The sequence below is a fragment of the Pteronotus mesoamericanus genome, unplaced genomic scaffold (genome assembly GCF_021234165.1).
Source record: "Pteronotus mesoamericanus isolate MK-2021 breed Mesoamerican mustached bat unplaced genomic scaffold, CSHL_Meso_final scaffold_408, whole genome shotgun sequence".
NCBI classification, from domain to species: Eukaryota; Metazoa; Chordata; class Mammalia; order Chiroptera; family Mormoopidae; genus Pteronotus; species Pteronotus mesoamericanus.
In genome coordinates, this window is record NW_026555315.1 from 2216884 (window position 1) to 2239020 (window position 22137).

Sequence of the window (22137 nt, forward strand, 5' to 3'; positions counted from 1 at the left end):
TCCAAAAAAATCATGCTGTGCCGGTTCCCTGGATAGGAAGCTGCCGTGGCAGGCGGCAGGCGCCTGTGCCCTCCCTGGGGCCACGTCAGCTTGCTCAGCTCCCACCTGGGAGGTGCCCCTCGCCGCCTGGCTGCACCTGCCCCAGGCGGGCGGCCGCGTCCTCTGGCTGGCGGCGCCCACCCAAGTCCTCCCACGCTGCTTCTCTGTCTCCCTGACCTGGCGGTTACTGGGGACACTTTCCTTGGCTTCACAAGGGGCTCGAGATGGGAGAAGGAGGAGAGAAAGCAAGGGGAGAGGGCGGGGGTCCCTGGGGAGCAGAACCTGGCGGTCCCTCCTGCCCCGGGCGCTCTCTGCGTGGGCAGTGGGGAGGCGGACACGGGGAAGCGGGAGGCTCGGGGCTCCAGCCTCAGCTTGGCAGGGTAGGAGGCTGTGCGCCGACCCCTGCTCTGGGCACAGAGACGCAAGTTTGAGCGTCAGGTCCTTGTCCCCTGCCTCGCGGCCAGGCAGGCGCCTCTCTGAGCTGCTCAGGGCCGCCGGTGCCGTGGCTAGAATCGCCGCTTGCTCTGGGCCTGCTCGTGCCGGTATTGGCGCGCGCACATGCTCACACCCACGGCTGCCGTTATTTCTGTGGCTGCGGCGGTTGTGGGGGTCGTCCGCTCAGCTCTCAGGGCAGGAGGGAGAGTGGGGAGGCCGGTGGAGGGGACACGTCCCTCGTCTGCTCCCCACCTCCCCTCCCCCGGCATGTCGTGCCTCCTTGCCCCGGGGCCGGGACCCGAGCAGGCCTTGGAGGAAGGCGCTTCCTGGCCGCAGCAGGCCTCTCCCTGCAGCACGCACCGCATCTGCGCATCTGCCTGCGGCCTTGCCCGTGGCTGGCCACGTGCCTTCCTGCACTATAAAAAGCCAAGGCCTAGCAGCCCCTGAGGACCGCACAGCTTCCCTCAGGGACCCAGGGCTTGGCTGGCCGTTGAGAAAATTCAGTTTCTCAGGACGCTCCTCATTTCCAAAGCTCCAAGTGTGGCCAACTGGCTGCATTCTCAGAAACCAAGTGACAGGAGAGAGCGAAAGGGGTCCCAGCGAGGCAGCCCCCTCCCCCTTCCAGCGGGTCAGCAGGGCTGTGGGTGCCCACAGCGTGGGGGGGTCCCCAGGAGGCCCAGGGGCCGCCCAGGAACCAGCACAGTGGGGCCTGGGCGAACACGCGGCGGGCGCCGAGCACAGGCGGGGAGCACACCTGCGGCCGCGGGACCCGCAGGGAGAGCGGAGTGGGGCGGCGGCGGGGGGCCGACTCACGGAGGCGCGTGCCGTCCTGAGGCTCGAGGGCCGCTCGGGGACTCGGCTGCAGGCCAGGGGCCGCTCTTAGCGGTGTGGATGGCCACCCGGGAGGGTCCCCGGGAACGGGACATTATTACTCCCTCTCCTGGGACCCCTCCAGAAACACAAGGCTCAAGTCAGCACCTCCCCTCCTGTGTGGGGTCCCGGGTGGCCGCCAGCGAGGCTGAACAAGCCTGGCCGTCAGGCGGCCCAGGCGCGGGCGGGGGCGGGGGGCGGGGGCTCCCCACAGGTGCGGAGAAGAGTTGGGTACCATTCCTTTTTCTTCCACGCCCTCCGAAAAGCGCCAGACAGGAGTGAAGCAAGAGAAACACCACACAGAACCCAGGGAGAGAGGCTCCGACGTTCCCGGCCGCCTCTGTCGGCCGCAGAGCCCCCGCCCCGAGTTGCACGGGGAGCCGGAGGTCGGCCCTGACGGCCGCCGCGGAAGGGAGGACCCAGAATGGGCACCCAGCCCTCCCTGCTGCTCCCAGTCTTTCTGCCCCTCTGTCCCTGTGCCACCAGGGCCCCTCCCCCTGGGCTCCTTGCCCACCCGGCAGCTAAGGTGTCCACTCTGCTCTGGTGACTGGGCTGAAGCCGCAGAAGGAGTGGGGCAGCGCCGGGTCCCCGCAGCTGGGTCCCCGCAGCTGTGTCCCCGCCCGGCCACCTACCTCAAGCCGGCGCCCTTCCCTCGGCCTCCGGGCTCTCTCAGCACCGCCTCCTACAGCATCTCCCAGCCGTGGAGCCACCCCCGGGCCAGGTCGGGGAAGAACAGACTTGTCGAGGGAGAGCCGGAGAGCCGGGAAGAAGGAAAAAGCCCTCGGGGGAGAAGGCACGGAAGGGGGGACCCGGGCAGGCAGCAGCCAGTCCCGCCCGGCACCTCGGTCTCCGCCGCTCCAAGCTCTGCCTCTCTGGCCAGAAGCGGAAACGGGGTTTCTCGAAAGTAAAGGAAGAGCCGAAGAAAGCAGGACAGACGCGTAAAGAGCAAAGCCCAGCCAGATGTGAGCGCCCGGAGCCTCCAGTACTCCCAGCGCATTTTATCCAAACAGCAGCCGCCAAGGATTAACTGTGTGTGTGCCCGGGGGGAAGGGAAAGCCGCGCTGCCCTCCTCCCGGACCCCTGGCCCCAGGGAGCCGGCCCGGGCTGGGACTGGGGTGGCCTCTCCGGGTGTCTGGAAGTCTGCCCAGGTGTGGGGGCGGCTGGCAGCCCCAAGTTGCCTGGTGGCAGGGGGTCAGGATTCAAGGAGCTCGGGGCACCTATAGCCGGCTGGGATGGATCAAGTCCCCAGATGGTGGCTGACCGGAGATGCACCTTCGGTCAGGGCCGCGACCTGGGGTCCAGGGACCCCAGGCAGGTCTGGGGAGCTCTGCGAACTCCCAAAGCAGAACGCAGAATTGCACGTGTGCATGTGTGCCTGTGCATGCGCCTTTGGGACAGCCACGGGCTGCTGCTTCGGCCAGACCCGCAGGCTGGGCCCCCCCCGAGCTGGGGGAGCAGGTTTCTCGGTGGGAGTGGGGGCGGGGCCGAGGAGCACTGGGGCGTCTCTCAGTCTCATTCCTCGATGGGAGCATCGGACGTCTTGTCCCTCTTACGCGTGCGTCCTTTCTCAGCACGTCCCGTGGCCCGACCTCGCGGCCCTGGAGATGCCCCCGGGGTTTCCGGGAATTGCGCCGCCCCCCCGCCGCGCCGGGCTGAGCCCTAAACTCTGAGCCAGGACGGCTTGTTCTGGGATCGTATCATGTCACTAGGAGAGAGAGGATCCGGGCGAGGATCGAAGCTGTGCTGTGATAGCGGTTCTCTTTCTTTTCTCCTTTCTAAACCCCCGCTCCCACGTCTTCTCCAGCCTCCTCTGATGTCATACCTGCCCTTTCTGTTTCCTCACCACCCTACGCAGGGCCCTCCTTCTGGCTACACCTGGATGAGGGACGTGTAACCCAGGAGGCCGGGATGCTTGGGGCAAAGCGGAGAGCCTGCAGCTCCCTGCCCTGCCCTGGAATACCCTTCCCCGCCTCTGCTCCCTGCAGGAAATCTGAAGGGGGTGGGCACGCCTGACACCCACCAGGCACCCCTTCTTGCCAGGGCAGGCGGAGATCATGGGACTGGGAGAAGGGGTGGGGCTCTGGGCCGGTGGAGCCAGTGAGAGCCCAGGGCCGCGCCACAGAGACCCCGCAGCTGTCCCCTCCGCTCACGGGAGCGAAGGGCAACGTGCTCCCGTCCTGAGTGGCCTGGCAAGCTCGCGGGCTCTCTGGCAAGATGAGGAAACCCTGAGCCCATCAGAGACGCTGTTGCAGCTGGCGTTAGAAGACTCGAGACTTGCTCATGGTCTCTGGCACGTGTCTGGGGCTTGGCCAAGCTTCTGTCCCTGGTTGATTATTGACACAGGAAAACCCAGAGATAAGCCCATCTTCGTCCCACGTGTGACAAGAGGAGCTTTCCCATGAACAAGACCCAGGCCCGGCCCAGGGACGGACCTTCACCCAGTAGCCCATCCTCAAGTAGCCTTGACAGCGAGGGGGACCAGGGGACAGACGCCAGAAGAGAAGTGGGACCTTTGCCCAGGGCGTTTGAGGGTCCTCCGCCAGACACTCGCATTTCCTGCGTGGGGACCAGAAAGGGCCACTCTCTCAGAGTCCGAGTCACATCGCTGTGTCGAGTCTGTGCCAAGTGTAGGGGCACACTAGGTTGTCAGAGCTTTTTAGACTTGGGGGGTGTGGGGGCCGGGGCATCTCACGGCCTCAGTGGAAGACGAGTTGTCTTGGGCCCCACGTGAAATACATTGTAACATGTAAGCACACAAAAAAAAAACCTCATAATGTTTTAAGTGAATTTACGATTTTGTGTCGGGCCGCGTTCATAGCCACCCTGGGCCGTGTGCGACCCGCGGGCTGCAGGTTGGGCCCCCAGGGGAGGTTACGAAACTGTAAACACGCTGTTGATGAGAGGCTGACGGAGCACATGCAAAGCACTGGCATGTCCATTGTACTTGTCATCGCTGTAGGTATGTCCTTCTTCCCTCCCTCTGCCTGAGTTGAGCCCCCACATCTCCCGGGAGATTAGAAAAGGGATCACTCACTTTGCCGGAGGCAGAACCCGCGGATGGGCATTAAATGTGGCCGCGAGAGCCAGGGCCTCCCGGGGCGTTCGTGTGAGACGGAGGCTCCGGGGCGTGGGAAGCCTGGGAGCGCGGGGCGTGGGGCCTGAGGGCACCTTGGGGGGGCGCCCTCGTGGCCCACGTCTCAGGCCAACAGGCAAACGGACAGAGAGTCACGAGGCCAGGCTCCCAAAGAATGCACGTCAGCCTTCCACCAGAGAAATGCAATGTGCTGCCCAAACGCAGAGTTGGCCTGCTCCCTCGTGCCCTTTGTCATCAGCTTCATTTACTGCCTTAAAATGTTGAGTAGGAAAGCCGGGAAATTTCGCAAGCAGAGGCGGCCTTGCGGACGACTCGGTTCTCTCTCAGGGCTGGCCGCAGCGCCGCCAAGCGCCCGGGGCGAGTGTTCCCAGTTCAGCAGACATCTTCCCTTGGACCGAGTCCCGCCCAGCAGCAGGACAGGAGCCATGGCAAAAAACAACCAAAACAAACAAACAACAGCAGTGACACATCAGAACCCCAGGCCAGCGCGGGACCTGGGGCCCGTTTCATCAGCCGTGGTTGGGTCAGAGGCCAGGGCCGACCAGCACGATGGCGCCCCCCTCCCCCACGCGCTCCCTCGCTCTCAGGCTCCCAAAGCGCGAAGGCCACACCCGTCCTGGAATTCCCTAGCTCACACCTCCCACACCAGAGCTCCCAGCCAAACCCCAAAGTCGATTCCCAAGGAAGGGGCGGCTCGTGGGACAAAAAGCCCCGAGACCCGGCGGGGTAAGAATATTCCTGGGGATCTCAGGAGGAACACAGCCCGTGCCCCCCCGGTTTGCCAGTGCCTTCTCTCTCCCTGGGCATGTCTGTGTTCTCATTATTGCAGAAAACTACGTGCCCTTGGTCCGAGTCTGCGAGTCACTCAGTTCCAGATAAGCAGAGCCCGTCATTAGCGGCCCTGTCATTTTCCCCGCTGTGACCTAACGGCCCGCCTCTCCCAGCTATTTTGGGCCGGGCTGCCCAATCGTCCCACGAGGGCAGAGGCCGTTATGGCAAACTTCTGAATTCCTTCCCGAAGGGCAGCCCAGGCAGGCGGCAACGGTGGGGTCCCGCTGCCAAGGGGTGGGGGTGGGGCAGCCTCCGCGGAGCTGCAGAGAAGGAGCTGGGATGGAAACTTGGCGGGCGGACCGGCCTCCCTGGCCGCTGGCCCACGCTCGCTGCTCCTGGAGAGCGGTGCCCGTCGTCTCGAAGGTTTGGGGCAGGTGGGGACGGCGACCGGCGGCGGCAGAGATGGAACCTTCCGCGCCCTGCTCCCGGCACCCGCAGGAGACCCCAGTCTAAGGAGCACAAGCCTTTCCAAGGAGTCCCCGCTGAGCGCCAGCTGCAACGACGGGCGGCCACGGGTGAGAAGCCATATTTGCAGTCTCACTTTTACCATTGACATGCTTCCTGACCCTAATCAAGCCATAGGATGCCCCATGCCTCAGTCTCTCCCTTTCTCAACGCCGGTGTCCCTATTCGGGGAATTCCTTTTTAGGACTTGGAGTTAGACAGAGATAGGCAGAGACAGACCGGTTAGGCAACGTTTTACTTGATAAGTAAAAGGGGAGGGCCCCCTGGTGGACGGGGCGATTCTAAGCACTCGGCTGTGCAGTCAATGAGTCAATGAGTAAGCAGGTGAATTCAAGCAAAGCACTTTTAGTCTTTTATGCAGAGCCACAGACAAGAGGAGAGAATTCCTGGGAGAAGACCCTGGCGAGGCCTCCCAGGATGCAAAGAAGAGTCAGGGAATGAGGGTGGGAGGGAAGCCTACGAGCCCACGACCGCTGAGCCGCTGTTGACAGTAGCAGCACACTGGGAAGGCACCGCGGGGCCGGAAGCCTGCTCCCGGGGGCTGCAACACCCTTTGACACGGTCCTCTTTCTTCCAGGACTGTATCCTACAGATAAGCTCACAACTGTGCGCAAATGGTAAGTTCAGGCTGTGTCCTGAGTCATTGCCGTAACGTGGAAGGGTGGCAGACACCCTGGAAGGACATCGCAGGGCCTGGGAAGCCAAATGGCAGTCCCTCCGCACAGGGGGACACGATGCCACCCTCCAGAGAACAGAGAAGCCACCTAGAAAACGAGATAGGACAAGCTATACCGTGAGCTGAAAAATGACAAACATTATTTAAACACACGTTCTAAAAAAAGACTTAAGTACATGGAAAGACAAAGTATGTTCTTGGGTAGAAGAGTCAACACCATAAAAAACCTCAGTTCTTTCCCAACCTCTCTACAGATTGAAAACGATTCCATTCAAAATCCCAAAAGGCCTGGGCGGGGCAGGGGGGGGCGGGGGGAGGTCATGGGGCGGGAGGGGCGAGTTGGCCTACAGCCTGTGAAGGTCTATCATAAAGAGGTTCTAATGAGGACAGTGGTATTGGAGCAGGTATGAAATATTATACCAGTACAAGTTAACCAAAAGCCCCCAAATGGAGGCACGTGTCTGGAAACTTAAGTTACTGTTAAACTGGCATTGCACACGTATCAATAGGGAAGGGATGGGTTATTCTTTGAAAACAGCACTGAGATGTTCAGCATGTGCAGAGGAAGAAATGTGTATGACCAGACAATGTAAGAAAGGTACACGCTGCTCAGTAATCAGGCGATGAGGAGGCGATTAGGCTCAGGTTAGTAAAGTTAATACACCTGATAATATCTGTGGGGAACAGGATCTCTCATCCCCGGCATATAGTTTTATTTCCTTTTATGCCTAAAAGTTATTGTAGGCATATACATGGTTTAGGGATACACGCCCATTTGCTAACATCATAAAATAAGGCACGAGAATGATTAACGCAACATCCAGGACTGTGGTTACCTCTCGGGGTGAAAGGGAGTTGGGAGCCAGGAAGGAGCCCCTAGAGAGCCTTCAAATCAAAGGGTTAATGTTTTGTTTTCTAAGCTGGAAACATGTAAAGATATAGATATCTTCGTAGGTGCAACTTTGAATGATGGAAAAGAATGATGCTGCTGTATGGTATATAGTCGGGGTGTAGTTCAGCAGGATGGGAAACAATGAATTCAAGAAAGGTTTGTCCTCCTCTACCCGCCCCCACCAAAGGCAGAACTGTGTGTTTAGCACATTTCCATTTGGTTTTTAAAAGGGTATTTTAATGTATGTGTTTATGATATGTTTGTGTGCCACAAAATATCTAAGAATAACCACAAGGAACTAGTAACAGTGCTTGCCTCTGAGGAGGGAATGCAGAACAGGGAGGGAGGGAGGGTTATTTCTCACTGTGCGTCATTTATATAATTTGAGTTTTTTTGTTCATCTGCTACTTTAACAAAAGACTACTGAGAGACCCAGAGATGTATGTCTGCACAGCCAGAAGGCTCCTGTGTGAGGCCCACTACTACCAGTCTCCCAGGGTTTCTTTCCTTTTGTTTAGGTTGTATTCATTTATCCTTAGAGAGAGAGGAAGGAAGAGAGTGAAACATCAACGTGTGGTTGCCTCTCTAGTGCCCCCTAATGGGGATGTGGCTGGCAACCCAGGCACGTGCCCTGACTGGGAATCGAACAGCAACCCTTTGGTTTGCAGGCCGGCCCTCAATCCACGGAGCCATGCCAGCCAGGGCCAGGATTTCTAACAGGAGCATCATTGCAGTACTTGCGGGGGTGAGAGGCAGACATGCCTTTTACCATATTCCATTAAAATAGCTTGGGCACTGGGGAAACGGGATGAACCACAGACCCTTATTTGGGAAGGGCTTTGTTGATTGCAAGTCAGGGGAACCGCCGCTCCAACCCCCGACCCCCCGCCACGCGGCTCCAGCGGATAGACCTGTGCCCTGATCTTGGCTTTGGAAACTGATCCGTATTCAGACAAGGGTGCTTGGAAGAGCCAAGGGGGAAGGGGCCCGGGCAAGGGGGTCCCATAATTTTAGCTGGAGGAATGATAACATCCCTCCTGAGTAGCCTTCACCTCCGCCCCCTCCCGTTTTCTGCTCCGCTGACGTTCCTGATTAACGCCGGGGAAGAGGGCCTGTAGATGGGCTGCGCTTAGGTCCCTCCCGCCTGCGCCGGACCCGCTCGCTGAGCAACAAAAACTACAACTCCCAGCAGCCCCTCCCGCGCCCGGCGCGCAGCCGCAGAACAGAGGCTGCCGGGAGCGTGCTGCCGGGAGGCTGGGTGAGCGGGCCGGGCGGAAGTCGGCGGCCGCTGGGACCCGGCCCCGTCCGCAGCGAGGCGCCAGCCGTCCGCGGGCCCCGGAGCCAGCCCGCACCGGGTGAGTGACGGCCGCGCTCGCCTGCCGGGCCCCGCGCCCTGCTCCCGCTCGCTGCCTCCCTGTGTGACCGATGGGGCCCCAGACCCGCAGGTCGGCTCTCCCCTCCAACTGCGGTGGGCCGCTCCCCTCTGATTCAGAGGAACTGTCCCCTTCTTCCGCCTAGTGGCTGACACGACCCCCCTCTGACTTGGGGACTCCCGCCCCCTCTGACCGTGATGGACTCGTGCGGGACACCTAACCCTGAGGACAGCCCTCTCCGCCCCCTCTGATTTCAGTACCTGTCCCCTGACCTGCGCGGGGTGTGGCGCCCCTCCTGCCCCGTTAGGGTGGCCTCCCCTATCTGACTGTTACTTTGTGGCACCTGCAGCAGCTAGCCTTCCTCCCCTGTTCCTCAGCACAGCCCACTTCCCTTCCTTTTGCACCCAAACTTGCCTCCTCTGCCCTCCCCTCCACCTGGTCCAGTCCTTCCATCCGTGAGGACCAGCACCTCCTTGCTCGCCCTGCTCCTGGGAGCCTTTCCCTCGGCCTCTGTGTCCCTTGGCTTGCGGGCCCTTGCACCTGCAGGCACTGCCCTTTCTCCCAACCATCCCAGGGTCCCGCCAGAGAGCAATGTCCCTTTGAACACCAGCCCCGTTTCTCGTTCCTGCCTGGTAGCATGAGCTTGGCAGCTTTCCTGCCGTGTTTTCAACGAAGCCCACGTTTGGGAACACGCCTGCTGGTGTGCATTGAGGCTCGCTGGCTCTTCGGGGTAAAGGGCAGCACCTGCCTGGAGCGCAGCCACTCAGCAGGGCCTGTGGAAAGGGAGCAGCGCCGAGGGTCTCTGCAGCCTGCCGTTCCACTCCCTTTGGAGGTCTTCCCGGCTGGGCTGCAGACCCGCCGCCAGCCCCCAGCCGCACCCGACGAGCCTCTCTCGAAGGAAAAGCGGGCCGAGCCTGAGGCCAAGGTGGGGCTTCTTCCAGAGCAGCTGGTGGCCTCCCGGGGCCCCTCCCTGCTGACCTCAATGAGCCTTCTATTCAGGCCCTGCCCTCCCTGCTGAAAGGCCTGCTCCCCTCCGGACTTCCTAGAGGAGTCCCCTCTAGGGCAGCCCAGCGCGTCCCCCGGGGGAGCACGAGGTGAAGCGTGGCTGGTTCGGGGGCTGCCGGAGCCCCCACGGTGGCCTGCAGACAGGGTCTCTGTCCTCTCACTCTGGTCCTTGTCCGCATGAGCCCGACCCACAGGCGGTGTTCTGCTCGTCACAGGGTGGTGCAGGAAACTATTCCGCGTGTACAGGTACCACTTTGTGTCCCCATGTGACCCCTACTCGAGGTGTAAATCTGATCGTCTGATGCCTCCCATGTGCTACAAGTCTCCTTTCTTCCCCCTAAAGCTGCGCCCCAAATGTACAGCAGGTCACGCCCTGTTTTCGTAGCCGCACGGTCGATGTGTCGGTGTACGCCGTTGGTACTGGAGGAGGCTTTTGGCTGCCAGCCCAGCTGCACCCCTAACCCTCCGGGTCTCCGAGCCCCAGCGGAGCGAGAAGAGACCTGGGCGCAGTGGGAGCAGGCCTTGCTCCAGGGGTGCGCGCGCGCCCGCTCACCGGAGGCGGCCTTTGGGGTGAGCGTGTGGGTCCCCACAAATGCACTTGGCCCCCTTCCTCCGAGTCTCAGGCCCCCCTGGTTTGCAGCGTGGCGGTCGTTGTGGTGACCGTGTCGGGCAGGCTGCAGACGCTGTAGTGTTTCTCTTTCAAAACCAGAATATCTCAGACCTGGAACGTGGTGCGGGCTCTGAAACAGGGCAGTCTTATGACAAGGACGGTGTCGCCCTTTTGCGCAGACTTGTGGCATGGTGTCCCCAGTACCCAGCTGGGAGGGGGGGTGATTATTCTTTTCCCTTCATTAACAGTCTCCGCTGTGGAGGTTCCTGGTAAGCTCTTAGTAAACGCCCACGTTAAGGCGACTTAAAACTTTCGTAATGATTACTTAGGGCTTTTACATTGATTTAGACCAAGGCAGTCACTAAGGAAAAATCTTGAAACGAGAGAAATCTGTTTGGGAAGGTGTTCGCTTTCTCTTTCATTGAGCCCCACTCACCCATCCGTGGCGAGCGCCCTCCGTGAGGGGGCTCACATCTCTGGGGCCCCAAGCAGGGCAACGGGCCGCCAGAGCCAGTGGGCGAGGCCGGGCGGGGCAGGCTGGGCGTGAGTGACCTCGCGGCAGTGAGTGCGAGGAGGGAGCCTGTGCCGCGAGTCCCCAGAAGGCGAGCTCGGCGGTGCGTCCGCTGTCCACAGGGGCCGTGTCGGCCGGGCTGGCAGTGGGATCATTGAGCCCCTTGCACCCGGCTCCACAAAACAAGCCCAGCGATGCATGGTGGCCTTTGGGACGGTGCTTTCAGCGGACAGGGCCACTTGTTTGCGGCAGGTCCTCTCAGCGTAGCACTGACGACACAGACTAGGCGTGCAGGGCCCTGCCGCGGCGCAGTGGGTGCCGCCGAAACCGCAGCCGGCAGCCCGCCCCGCGCACGGTGCTGCGCTGCGAGCGCTCCAGGCCCCTGGGGGAGGCAGAGGCTCTCCCCGTCCCAATCCCGGAACCTGCGAATACAGTACATAGTCAGGGGGGCTGCGGGAGCAGCCGGAATTCAGGGTGCCACTCAGTGGGCCTCTGCATCGCCCGGGACGCCCAGTGTGACCACGGGAGCCTCACAGGGGAAGAGGGAGGCAGAGGGGCAGCAGAGGGACTGAGGGCGGGAGGCGCAGAGAGAGGCCACACTGCTGGCCTGGAGGTGGAGGAGGGGCCCCAGGCCCAGGGACGCGGGCGGCTGCCAGAAGCAGGAAGCAGCAAGGACATGCATCCTCCCCTTGGGCCTTGGAAAGAGCCCGCGCCTGCTTTTAGCCCAGGGAGACCCACGTCCGACTTCCCAGGGCTTGCAAGGGGACTGTGCTTTCAAGCTCCTAAGGTGCGGTGATGTTACCGCAGCGATAGAAGACTAATACGCCCTTCAGGAGGGTTGACTCAAAAACAGGGCTGAGAAAGAAGCTTCCCTGGACGTCTTCACCTCGAATCAGCAAGCGGAGGGTGCTGGGTGTGTGCCGAGTCAGGGCTGGGGGAGGCGGAGCTTGGCCGGACCTCCGGTGCCCCTTGAGGCCTGGACCTCCTGCGAGAGGAGACGGGGAGGTCAGGGGTTTAGATCTTTCCTTTGTGATCAGGAAGTGCACCTTGGCAGCGAGCACAGCGGAGGCTGCCTGCTGTCCTAGGACGGGCAGAGACTGTGCCTGGCGGGGAGGGGAGGCGCTCGCTCTCCACAGGAGGGGGCCGGGGGGGGGCCTCCTACCTCCAATCTGTGCTCTCCCTTCCCACCCTCCCCAGATCCTGAAGGGGAGGAGCCCCGCGAGCCTGTTTGCTCTGCCCCCCTCCCGACTGCTCCTAAAGGAAGCCTGGGAGGGCTCCCCTGTTGCTGTCGGGACTGCTGTCCCCTCCGGTCTGAGCCTTGGGGAGAGCCGGTGGCAGGCCCGAGGATGGCCCAGGAAGGTAGGGGTGGCTGAGGCCGTCCTGCCTCGTGACTGGAGGTGGAGGGGCTGCTCGCTCCCGGCGCTGCCCCCTCCCCGGCCGGCAGCCCTGGGCAGCCCCCAGACGGTGGTACACCTGGCCGCTCCGGGAGGAAGTGCTGGTCTGACAGGAACCAGAGACGCAGGGGTGCCAGCCACCGATCTTGAGACAGACACCCTAAAAACGGGCCGGGGGTAGGACTCGAGCCTTCCGGGGGTGTCCCTCCTCGTGGTCGCCCTTCCCAGGGAGGTCACCGTGCAGTGGCTGCTGGAGAAGGAAGCAGCAGGGGAGCGGCCCTGGGGTTTCTGGCGGGAGAGAGCGCCCCTGAGCCGGAGGCCCGCCGTCCACGAACCCGGGACGTTCACTGGGGCACCTCGGCCCCGATTTCCCTGCCCATGCAGAGTCAGCCCGCTGTGCCGCGGGGGCGGGGCTGACCCCCTTCTGTCACGACAGCACATGACCGCCACCTGCACCTGCGGTGGACGGAGCCTTGACAGGCCCCTGCCCCGAGGGCCTCGTCCACCCGCCCCTCTCCCGCTCCGTTGGGGTGCGTGGCGGGCAGTGTTCGGTTTTGCTTTTGTTGGTTCGTTTTTTAAATGAAAGTACGGGGTCTCGCTCGGCCCCCGGCCCCGTCCGCCGGAGGTGTGGAGCGGGCACGGAGCCGTGGGCTTCAGAATCGGAAGCGTCCTTTTCCACAGGATAAAAGTAACTGCCAGGGATTCTGCCAGAGGGAGGGGGTTCTGGAGGCGGAGCCAGAGGGCTCCTGAGGCAGATAGCTCTGCCATCCGGGAGCAGCCTTTCTTTCACGTGACATAAGGGGGCCGTGCCCGGGTGTCCGCGCCCTGCAGTCCGGGGACCGCCCTGGCCCACAGAGCCTTGTGCCCAGGGGCTCAGAGTCCCTGGGGAGCGGCCGGCGCCGCCGCCGCCCCGCGGCCCGGTCTGCGCTGTCACGGAGCCGCATCCCTGACAGGCAGCACCAGGGCAGCGGGGCGGGAGGCACGCCGGTCCCCGGGGCTGCCCAAATGGGGCGCCGCGGGCTCGGGGGCTGAGAAGAACGCCTCTCCGCTCATCCCTCTGGAGGCCTGTGGCCTAGGGCCGGTCCCCCTGGGCCGGGCTGTGCCCCTCCGGAGGCTCCAGGGGCCGGCGCGTCCCTGCCGCTTCCAGCTTCCGGGGCCCTGCGCGTCTTGGGGGTGGCACATCCTCCTGATCTCTGCCTCCGGGGTCACCTGCCTTGTCCCGCTCCGTCGTCAAACACCCCTCGGCCTCCCGACTGTAGGGGAGCCTGTGATTGCGGTTGGGGGCGCAGGATGGGCTCCCCATCTTGAGAACCTTGACCTGTCGCCTCTGCGAAACCCCAGCCGCCCTGTAAGGGAGCCGCCTGGGCTGGGGATTAGGCCCTGACCCCTTCGGGGCCTCCTGCCGCGGGACGGGAGCTTGTCGTGCGGGAGGGCACGTCGCTACAGACGGGCAGGGCAGGGTGGGGAAGCCCAACTTACCAGGCACAGCCAGGCCTTCTCTGTGGTTCTGGCAGCCACAGGAGCTCAGCGTCCCAGTGGAGAGCACAGAGCCGGGGGTCTAGCCCGGGGCGCACGGAGTTGTCGGGAGCCCCGCGGCGCCCGTGGGAGGGTGCCGGGCTCCGCCTGCAGCCAGCAGGGTCTCTTCTGCAGCAGGAAGCGCTGGGCCCAGCGAGGACTTGAATCCAGCCTCCCTCCTCAGAAACCTCAGTCAGGCCTTTGTGTGGAGGGCACCCGAGAGGGTCTAGGCCAGGGGTCCAGGCGGCCCCCAGGCAGGTGGGCGAAGGTGCTGGGTGGGCGAGGAGGGCGGGCAGCTGTCGCCGGGCCACGGCACGGTCTGCAGCATGCGGCACGGCTGGCAGCGCGGCTCTTGGAAGGCTGCACTGTTACGTGCCCGCCTGACACAGGAAGGACCTGAGGCCCAGAGAAGCGAGCTTGCTTGTCTGAGCCCATGCAGCCACTCAGGGGCAGTGCTCGCGTTGGACCTGGTGGCCTGGGTCATCAGGAGGCCGGGGAACCAGGACCAAGGCCGTGGGGGTGGGGCCGAGCCGCAGAGCTCTGGTGTGGATGGGCGATGGGAGGAGGCGAGGGAGGGTGAGGATTCCCGCCGAGGTGACCGGGCTGACCCCTGACTACCGGCAGTGGCCTCAGCCAGGTCAGGGAGTTGCGGAGGCGGAACCCGTCCCCGGTGCCTGCAGGCGCTGGTCGTGCTGGCCCGGAAGGAAGGTGCGGGGAGCCCTCGCCGCGGGGCTCTGTCCCTGCCAATGGAGGTCCCTTCAGCAGGAGGGGTGGGCGGCAGGGAAGGCGCCACCTCGGGGGCTGCGAAGAGACAGGCAGGGGGCGGGGCCTCTGAGTGTTGCTCCCAGGTCCTGTCCTCGCTGCTGACAGGAGATGCAGCGGGGCCGGAGGGGAGCCCCTCCAGGATGTGGCAGGTGCCAGGCCACGGTCACAGAGTCACGAGGCACAGCCCGTCCAGGGGCAGGTGGCAGGGCCTCTGGTGACGGTGGGGTGGTGTCGGGAGTGGAGAGGGAGTCGCCAGGCAGCGAGCACCGGGCATCACAGTGGCAACAGCTGGGCCTCGGCGCCCGGGGCGTGGGTCTGTGTGGGATGAAGGCGGGGCCCAGGGCGGGAGTCAGGGGCCACGGAGGAGTGGGTGCGGGCCCCAAGTCCCCACTGCCCGTGCAGCGGCAGACAGGCCCGGGAGCCAGCAGCGCCAGCGTTGCCGAGCGCTGCGCGGAGCAGGCGTCCTGAGGGGCAGGTGAGGGGCGCCCCTGCGGGCGGGGACGCCGGGGGGCTCTGTCCGAGGCGCAGCCGTTTTAAAAACCCTGAGAGTGAGGGTGCAGCAGCCGTGCGGGCGGGCCAGCGAGCCCTGCCCGGGAGGCCGGGGGCTGGGGCGGCCCCCCGGAGAGGCCAGCTCGCTGGGGGCGCGTGGGAGCATGTGGTGACTCAGTCCTGTAGACTCGACCAGCGGGGAGGTGGCTGCAGGGCCAGTGGGTTGCAGGGGTCCGGGCAGCACCCGCTAAGGGAGGTGCCGCCCTCAGAGGGAAGGGGCCGCGGGAGCAGGCGGGAAGAGCCGCTGGCAGTGTCCGCAGGGCCTGCGATGGAGCTGGGCTGGGGAAAGAGGGCCAGGCCAGGCCCCCTGGGTTGTGGGAGGCGGTGGCGGCTCATGACATGCGCTCAAGGACCACGTTCCTGCCAGAGCGTCCCGAGGGCTTCGGGGAGAGCTACGGCCGGGGCAGCTGCGAATGGGGCAGTCCCCACCACCAGCACTATCCTCGGGGAAGATTTGGGGGTGGGCAGGTTCGAGGAGGGAGGCCAGTGAGTCTTAGGTTGAAGCCACACGTCCGGAGCACGTGTTAGAGAGCCAGGCAGCCGGAGCAGGGTTGGGGGGATGTGGGACCGGGAGCTCAGTGGCGACGTGGGGCTGAGAGGCGCTGGGCTGCTGTGGTGGGGCCGGGACTCCCGTCTCTCAGCATGACAGCCCAGCCCCCAGCTCTGCGGCCACACGGGAGCCCTTCCTGAGCAGGGGGTGGCGCTCTGGGCGGCTGGTCCCACACACCTTCCCGGCTCTGAGAGGCTGCTTTCCTGCTCCTGACCCTGTGGCCAAGCACTAAGTTTGCCCAGAGGCCAGGAGGGCAGGGCTGGCTTCCGGGTCCAGCGCAGGAGGTCCACGTGGGGAGCCCTGGGGTGCCACGGAGCCTCCCAGTGCCCACACCCTGCCCCGCTGGCACCTGGCAGCAAGGAGCACCTGCCCCTGGCGCCCCACCCCGGGGCTTGCCCTGGGGGAGGAGGCAGCTTGCCCAGCGGTCCTGCTCGGGCAGTTTCTTAGGCGGAAGGACAGGCAGAGCCGCAGGGAGCCAGTGTCCTAAGTTGGCGCCCAGCGTGGCGGCCGCCCCGGAGCGAGACGCTGGCCGGGCACCGCTGCAGTCGCACCACGGTCTGTGCTGGGGGCAGGTGGGGAGGGGCTGTCCTTCCTGGTGGCCACCACCCAGCGGTGGCGCTGTGCCGGGGACTGGCAGGGGCTGCGCCAGGCCCCAGGGGGCCGCCGTCCCTGGAGCCAGTGTGCTGACGTGATGGGCTCCCGGTGGCAAGGGTTGTTCAGACTCTGGCCCCGGAGTCCCTGGCGTTTTCAGAAATGTGCCAGGGGACAGGTGTTGCCAAAAACAGAACCACTCCTGTTTGGCTTGGTTTGGTTTGCATTCTCAGCCGAGTGTCACGCAGCCCTAACCCGGGAGGAAGTGGACCCCGGCCCGCTGAGCAGGCGGCGGCCGGGGCACAGATGGCGGGCGGGCAACTGTGCAAGTGCCGCTGGGGGCCAGGTGGGACAGCGGCCAGGGCGGGGCGGGCGGTGCCCTCGGGAGCCGAGCCGCAGGGAGGACTCCCCAGACGAGGCGGCCTGTGGCAGAAATGCAGACCCGCGCCCTGTCACCCCAGCGCCGACCCCTCCTGCCCCCCCGCCCCGGCCTCTTCCCCTCCCGGGGCCGCATGGCCCCCACCTGCAAGCAGCGCGTCCCACTGGGCGCCCCGCTGCGGCTGCCAGCCGGGACCGGGGGACCGGTCGTGCTGCTCTGGAAGGGTTCCTTGTCTCACTGACTGAGAGTGAGCAGATATCGCTGGAGTCAGGGTCTAATGAAGCTGAGGAGGTGGTTCATGCTGGGTAGGCAGCCCTCCGGCCCGGCCCCTTCAAGTGGCAGGGAAGCCACTGTGTTCCCCAGGCGTGACCACTCTCCTTCTCCCTGGGTGTGCAGGTCCCGCTGGCTCTTCGTTCGCGCGCCCGCCGGCCCCCCCACCCCAGGAATGGAGTGAGTCTATGCACAGCCTCTGGATAAGCGTGGGGGGCCGTCCCATGCTGGGGTCCATGACCAAGGCCGCGGACCCCCGCTTCCGCCCCCGCTGGAAGGTGATCCTCCCGTCCTTCGTGGGCGCTGCCTTCCTCTGGCTCCTCTACTCCCACCGCCCGGCCCCAGGCAGGCCCCCCGTGCCCGGCCCCCACCACTGGAGGCTCAGCCGGACGCCCGCGGCGCGGTACAATGACACCTACCCGCTGTCTGCCCCCCAGAGGATGCTGGGCGGCACCCGGTACCGAATCGCACTCATTGCCGACCTGGACACGGAGTCAAAGGCCAAAGAGGAAAACACCTGGTTCAGTTACCTAAAGAAGGGCTATCTGACCCTGTCCGACAGTGGGGACAAGGTGACCGTGGAGTGGGACAAAGGGCACAGCGTCCTGAAGTCCCACCTGGCTGAAAACGGGCGGGGCATGGAGCTGTCCGACCTGATTGTCTTCAACGGGAAGCTCTACTCGGTGGACGACCGCACAGGGGTTGTCTACCAGATCGAAGGCACCAAGGCTGTGCCCTGGGTGATCCTGCCCGACGGCGATGGAACCGTGGCCAAAGGTGAGTGGGCGGCCCCGCCTCCCGGCTCGGGGGAGGGGCAGGGGCAGGGGCAGGGGGCCGGCTCCGGGCGGCCCCACTGACTGGGCGCACGTGCCCGGAGGAAAGCCCTCCCGCCTTCAGAAGGAGGCAGCGTCCCGGAGAGCGTGCCCCTCCTGGCCGCGGCCCCCCCGGCCCCGGAGCACGCCCTACCGGCCTCGGTCCAGGGCCGTTTTCGGGAGTGTGAACTTGTTGCTTGAGGGCTGTGGGGCAAGGTGCTCTCTCCAGGATGGGACTTGGGCTGTCCTGCTGCTCTGCGCCCCTCCAGGGACGCAGCCCTCTTCACGTCTCACAAGGTGCCTTAAGGGCACGCTGGGATCACGCCCTCCGAGGGCCTCCCCGGGCAGCCCGGCGGGGCCAGGTGGTCGTCACTGCGGGCTGGGGCGGTTGGGAAGGGTGGCTTCTCCTGCCCAGCCCTCCTTTCCGGAAGCGCGGCCAGGGGTCTGTGTGAGCAAGGACCCCATACGCATGGACGCTGTGCCCCGTGGCCCTGCCATTTGCCGGAAAGGGTCGCTGCGGTAGCAGCGGGAGCCGACCAAGAGGGCACGGGGCCCGGGGCCTTCGGCGGCCGGCGGCGGGAGCTGACCAGAGCTTCCGTGTGTGCCTCGCTCTCGCTGTGGTTTGAACCCCCTAGAAAGCGAACCTCCGCTGCGGCTGCCTGGGGCGGAAGGAGGCACCCTAGAAACGGGGACTCGGGGGGTCGGGGGACACTGGCGAGCGGTGGGCTGGGCCTTCCAGAGCCGAGCGCAGTGGGACACCCGTGGCAGGAGCAGCTGACATCCATTGGCGTCCCGGGACGTCCCCGCAGAGCCCGGGGCTGAGTGGCCGGAGGCAAATGTGCCAGCCCTGGGGGGCGGGGAGAGTGGGGGGCGGGGAGAGTGGAGGCCGGTGACACCGGCGGGAGGCCGGTGCCAGTCGCCCTGTTTGAATTGTCGGAGGGTCCGCCCCAAAGAGGGGTGCCTGGCTGCGGGCGCCCCAGGACCAGCGCTTGAGCTGGGCCATCCTGTCCGCTCTCCGGTCACTGCCTCAGGGGAGGGCCACCACGGCGACCTCTGCCGCCCAGGCCCCAGGCCCCAGGCCCCAGGGGTGCCCGGCAAGCAGACGGCCGGCCCTGGCCTCAGGCCACTCTCGCCCTCACGTCCCCAGGCTTCAAAGCTGAGTGGCTGGCGGTGAAGGACGAGCACCTTTACGTGGGCGGCCTGGGCAAGGAGTGGACCACTGCCACGGGGGAGGTGCTGAACGAGAACCCGAAGTGGGTGAAAGTGGTGGGCTTCCGCGGCAGCGTGGACCACGAGAGCTGGGTGTCCAGGTACAACGCGCTGCGGGCCGCCGCTGGGGTCCACCCGCCAGGTAAGTGCTGGGCCGGGGCGCCTGCAGCGGGTTTCGGCTTGACCTGGCCCCCCGACCCCCCGTGGCCCTCCCATCTCGGGCGGAGACGTCGTGGCCGTGCTCCAGGGCTGGCAACGGGGACAGAGCTCCGGGCCTGCCCGTTGCCTCCCGAGGGGCGTCGTGGCTCGCAGTGGGGAGTCAGGATGCTTGGAGCGGCCTGGCCGGCCCCGGGCTTGGGGGGACATGGCTGAGGACTCCCACATAGTCCCCGCCACGGGAAAGCTGAGGTGCTGCCGCTCAAGCCCCGAGGCGGACTCGCTCTGCCCGCCCAGCCTCGGTCGCAGGTCAGCCTCGCTGGTCCTCTCGCTCCCTCCCCGGGGCGCTCTGCACGCTCTGATCAGCACCAGGGAAGCGGAAGGACAGACAGACCTCATGGCGGTGGCTTCTCCGCAGCTCCAGGGGAGCCGGGGCCCAGGGGCAGGACAGCCTCCGTAAGCTCTGTCCATCTTTGATGCTCCGGCCGAGGACAGACCGTGGAGAAGCCCGTAGGGCGTGGGGAGATCTGCCGGAAGGCTGGGGGGTGCTGGCCCTGCCGGCCAACGGCGCCCGCGGGGGCTGCGGCATCGAGGCGCCTGCTGGGCACGCCGCCGTCCTGGGCAGCCCCAGTCCCTGCCCGCGGCCGCGCTGCGGTCCAGGGCCCCGCGCTGACGGTCTGCCGTGCGCCCGCAGGCTACCTCATCCACGAGTCCGCCTGCTGGAGCGACACGCTGCAGCGCTGGTTCTTCCTGCCGCGCCGGGCCAGCCACGAGCGCTACAACGAGAAGGACGACGAGCGCAAGGGCACCAACCTGCTCCTGAGCGCCAGCCCGGACTTCAGGGACGTCTCCGTCAGCCGCGTCGGGGAGCTCGTCCCCACGCACGGCTTCTCCTCCTTCAAGTTCATCCCCAACACGGACGACCAGGTCATCGTGGCCCTCAAGTCCGAGGAGGACAGCGGCAAGATCGCCAGCTACATCATGGCCTTCACGCTGGACGGGCGCATCCTCCTGCCGGAGACCACGGTTGGCAGTGTGAAGTTCGAAGGGGTAGAATTCATCTGAATTTAAAAACTTAACACATCAGGCAAGGCCGAGGACGACGGTTGAAGCTGCCGTACATCAGGACTCAGGTTTTATCGAAGCAGAGGACTGCCCTTTCCTGGCGTTTTTGCTCTCTTTCTGTCCGGAACTCCGAGGTGTGTGTCGGCTTAGAGGCCTTCCTGGCAGGGAGTGTGCGCAGCGCGGGGGGCCTTCCCAGAGCCAGCGGCGCGGTGGCTGCACAGCCCTCTGCACTGCCACCTGGTGGCAGAGGCTGGTCATTGCGGCACCGCAGCCTCGGGCCCCGCCTCTGGTGCCCTCCCTCCGGCCTGACCTCCCTTTCTTTTCTTGCCATTGTTCTCTTGTTCAATAAATAGTCTTTAAGCTTCTACCATGTGTCAAGCACTGTGCCCCCTGGGAACACTGCGGTGACTGTGAGTGCACCTGTCCCTCTGGGACTCCAGGCCCTCCTCTTCCTCCTCCCCCCGAACCTTGGGCACCGAAGCCACCCCTCCAGCCTGGAGAAGACCTGTTGACACTGTGGGATGTTCCAGGGCTGAGCACACAGGCAGGCCTCCGGGAGCGCGTCCCCCCAGAATCTTGCAGGAAGGGTCACTAGCCCACCCATTTGTCCCTAAACCTCACATTAAACTGGCTTGATTTCATGCAGCTGGTTCCATTTTCTCCCTCCGGGAAAATTCTCTGGCTCCACAGCTCTTTGAAGTTTCAGTTATTAACTTATTTTCGTTAAAGCAACTTCCTTTCTCATAGAAGGGAGCCACCAAGTCTTACCGCACAGTGCAAGGGCCTGCCGTTAGCACGCCAGCTCCTCGCGTTGGAGGACGCGTGATGCGCAGCTGCGTCGGCAAGGCCGGTGCCTCAGCACCCGTGAGCTGTGAGCCAGGGTGCGCAACCTGAAGGAACTGCTGTCTCCTGGCAACAGAAACTGTCACGCCTTGAAAGACTTGTACCATGACTCAAATTCTCTTTCCTGCCCTGAGTGAGACCCTGGTTCCTAGCCCAGCGACTGGGGACAAGGCCTGCCAGGTTCTGCACTTTCTGTCCCCACCCTTTGTTTTTCCCCTTCCTGCCTGGAGTTTTGCAGCCTCTGCTCCCAGGAAACCGCCCCCCACACACATACCCCCAGTGTGGCTTGGTCCCCGCAGTCGCTCCTCGGTGCCCTGGGGTAAGGGCAGGGGGGTGGGGGCCAAGGTCGGCCAGGACCCAAGCTGAGGAGGGCCCCTCGCCCCTGGAAGCTGCCTCGCCCCCAGGGTGGCGCAGGGCGCCGTGGCGGCTCTGGCCACGCATGTGGGCACCTCGCAGATGCTTCCACCCTGGACCTGGAACGCAGCTGCCAGGAGGGAGCTGGGATGGGCCCTGTCCCCTGCACGGCGGGTTGTCTGTTCCTCTTTCTGAAAGCAGACAGTGAGAGAGCAGAAAACACGCTATCGACGGCACGCATTTCAAACGCGGGCCCCACTGGACGCATCTCCCTGACAGTGCCGGGCAGGCGCCCTGACCCACCTCCTCTGGAAATGGCCAGGGCGTTGCCAGCGCTGTGCACGTTAAAAACGCCGAGACGCGATTAGGAGTCGGGGGCCTTGGGACAGTCACTGAATGGAGACCTTTCTGAGGCACTGGTGTTGGTTCCTCGGCCACGGCCAGGGTGCCCCCGCCTTTGCCACTGTGACTGAGATGACTGAGCTCCTCGCTGGAACCATTGTTCCATGAACAATAAAGGGCCAGGGGCTGTGAGTTCCCTCTGTCTCCTGGTCTGTGTTGCCCCCCTCCCCGCGCTGGGCTCTGGGCGTAGGAGAGACCCCTCATGCAGGGCGGCTCTGCCCTTCTGTCGGGGCAGGGGTTGGGGCTGCGAGCGGTGGAGTTCATGGGCGGCCACCTCCACAGACCGGGGAGCCCTCCTGGAAACCAAGTCGCCGAGTCCAGCTCTTCCTGGAGGTGCTCTTTGGGCCGCTGTGGTTGAGAGTGGGGGCTCTGACGCCACTCCCAGGTCCCTGACCCGGCTCAGGCCCTTTCCAGCTGCGTGACCTCGGCCAGATGATCTGACTTCTCCACCCTGATTCCCTCCTCCGGGAAGGGAGCCGGCG

The 22137-nt window shown here is 64.6% G+C and overlaps 1 protein-coding gene across 1 annotated transcript; it reads left to right on the forward strand.

The window, feature by feature from the left end:
• The first annotated feature begins 6332 nt into the window (after positions 1 to 6332).
• CANT1 (calcium activated nucleotidase 1) lies at positions 6333 to 20683 on the forward strand. The gene is made up of 4 exons (XM_054593045.1): positions 6333 to 6599; positions 16941 to 17591; positions 18774 to 18977; positions 19686 to 20683. The coding sequence occupies exons 1-4, from the start codon at positions 6587 to 6589 to the stop codon at positions 20054 to 20056; spliced, it is 1239 nt and encodes a 412-aa protein (XP_054449020.1). The 5' UTR covers positions 6333 to 6586; the 3' UTR covers positions 20057 to 20683.
• Positions 20684 to 22137: the final 1454 nt, after the last annotated feature.

Excerpts from the sequence above, each read along its gene's own strand:
- CANT1 (XM_054593045.1), top strand. Across the intron at positions 17,592-18,773 it reads CGATGGAACCGTGGCCAAAG|GCTTCAAAGCTGAGTGGCTG; the intron begins GTGAGTGGGCGG and ends TCACGTCCCCAG. Across the intron at positions 18,978-19,685 it reads CGCTGGGGTCCACCCGCCAG|GCTACCTCATCCACGAGTCC; the intron begins GTAAGTGCTGGG and ends GTGCGCCCGCAG.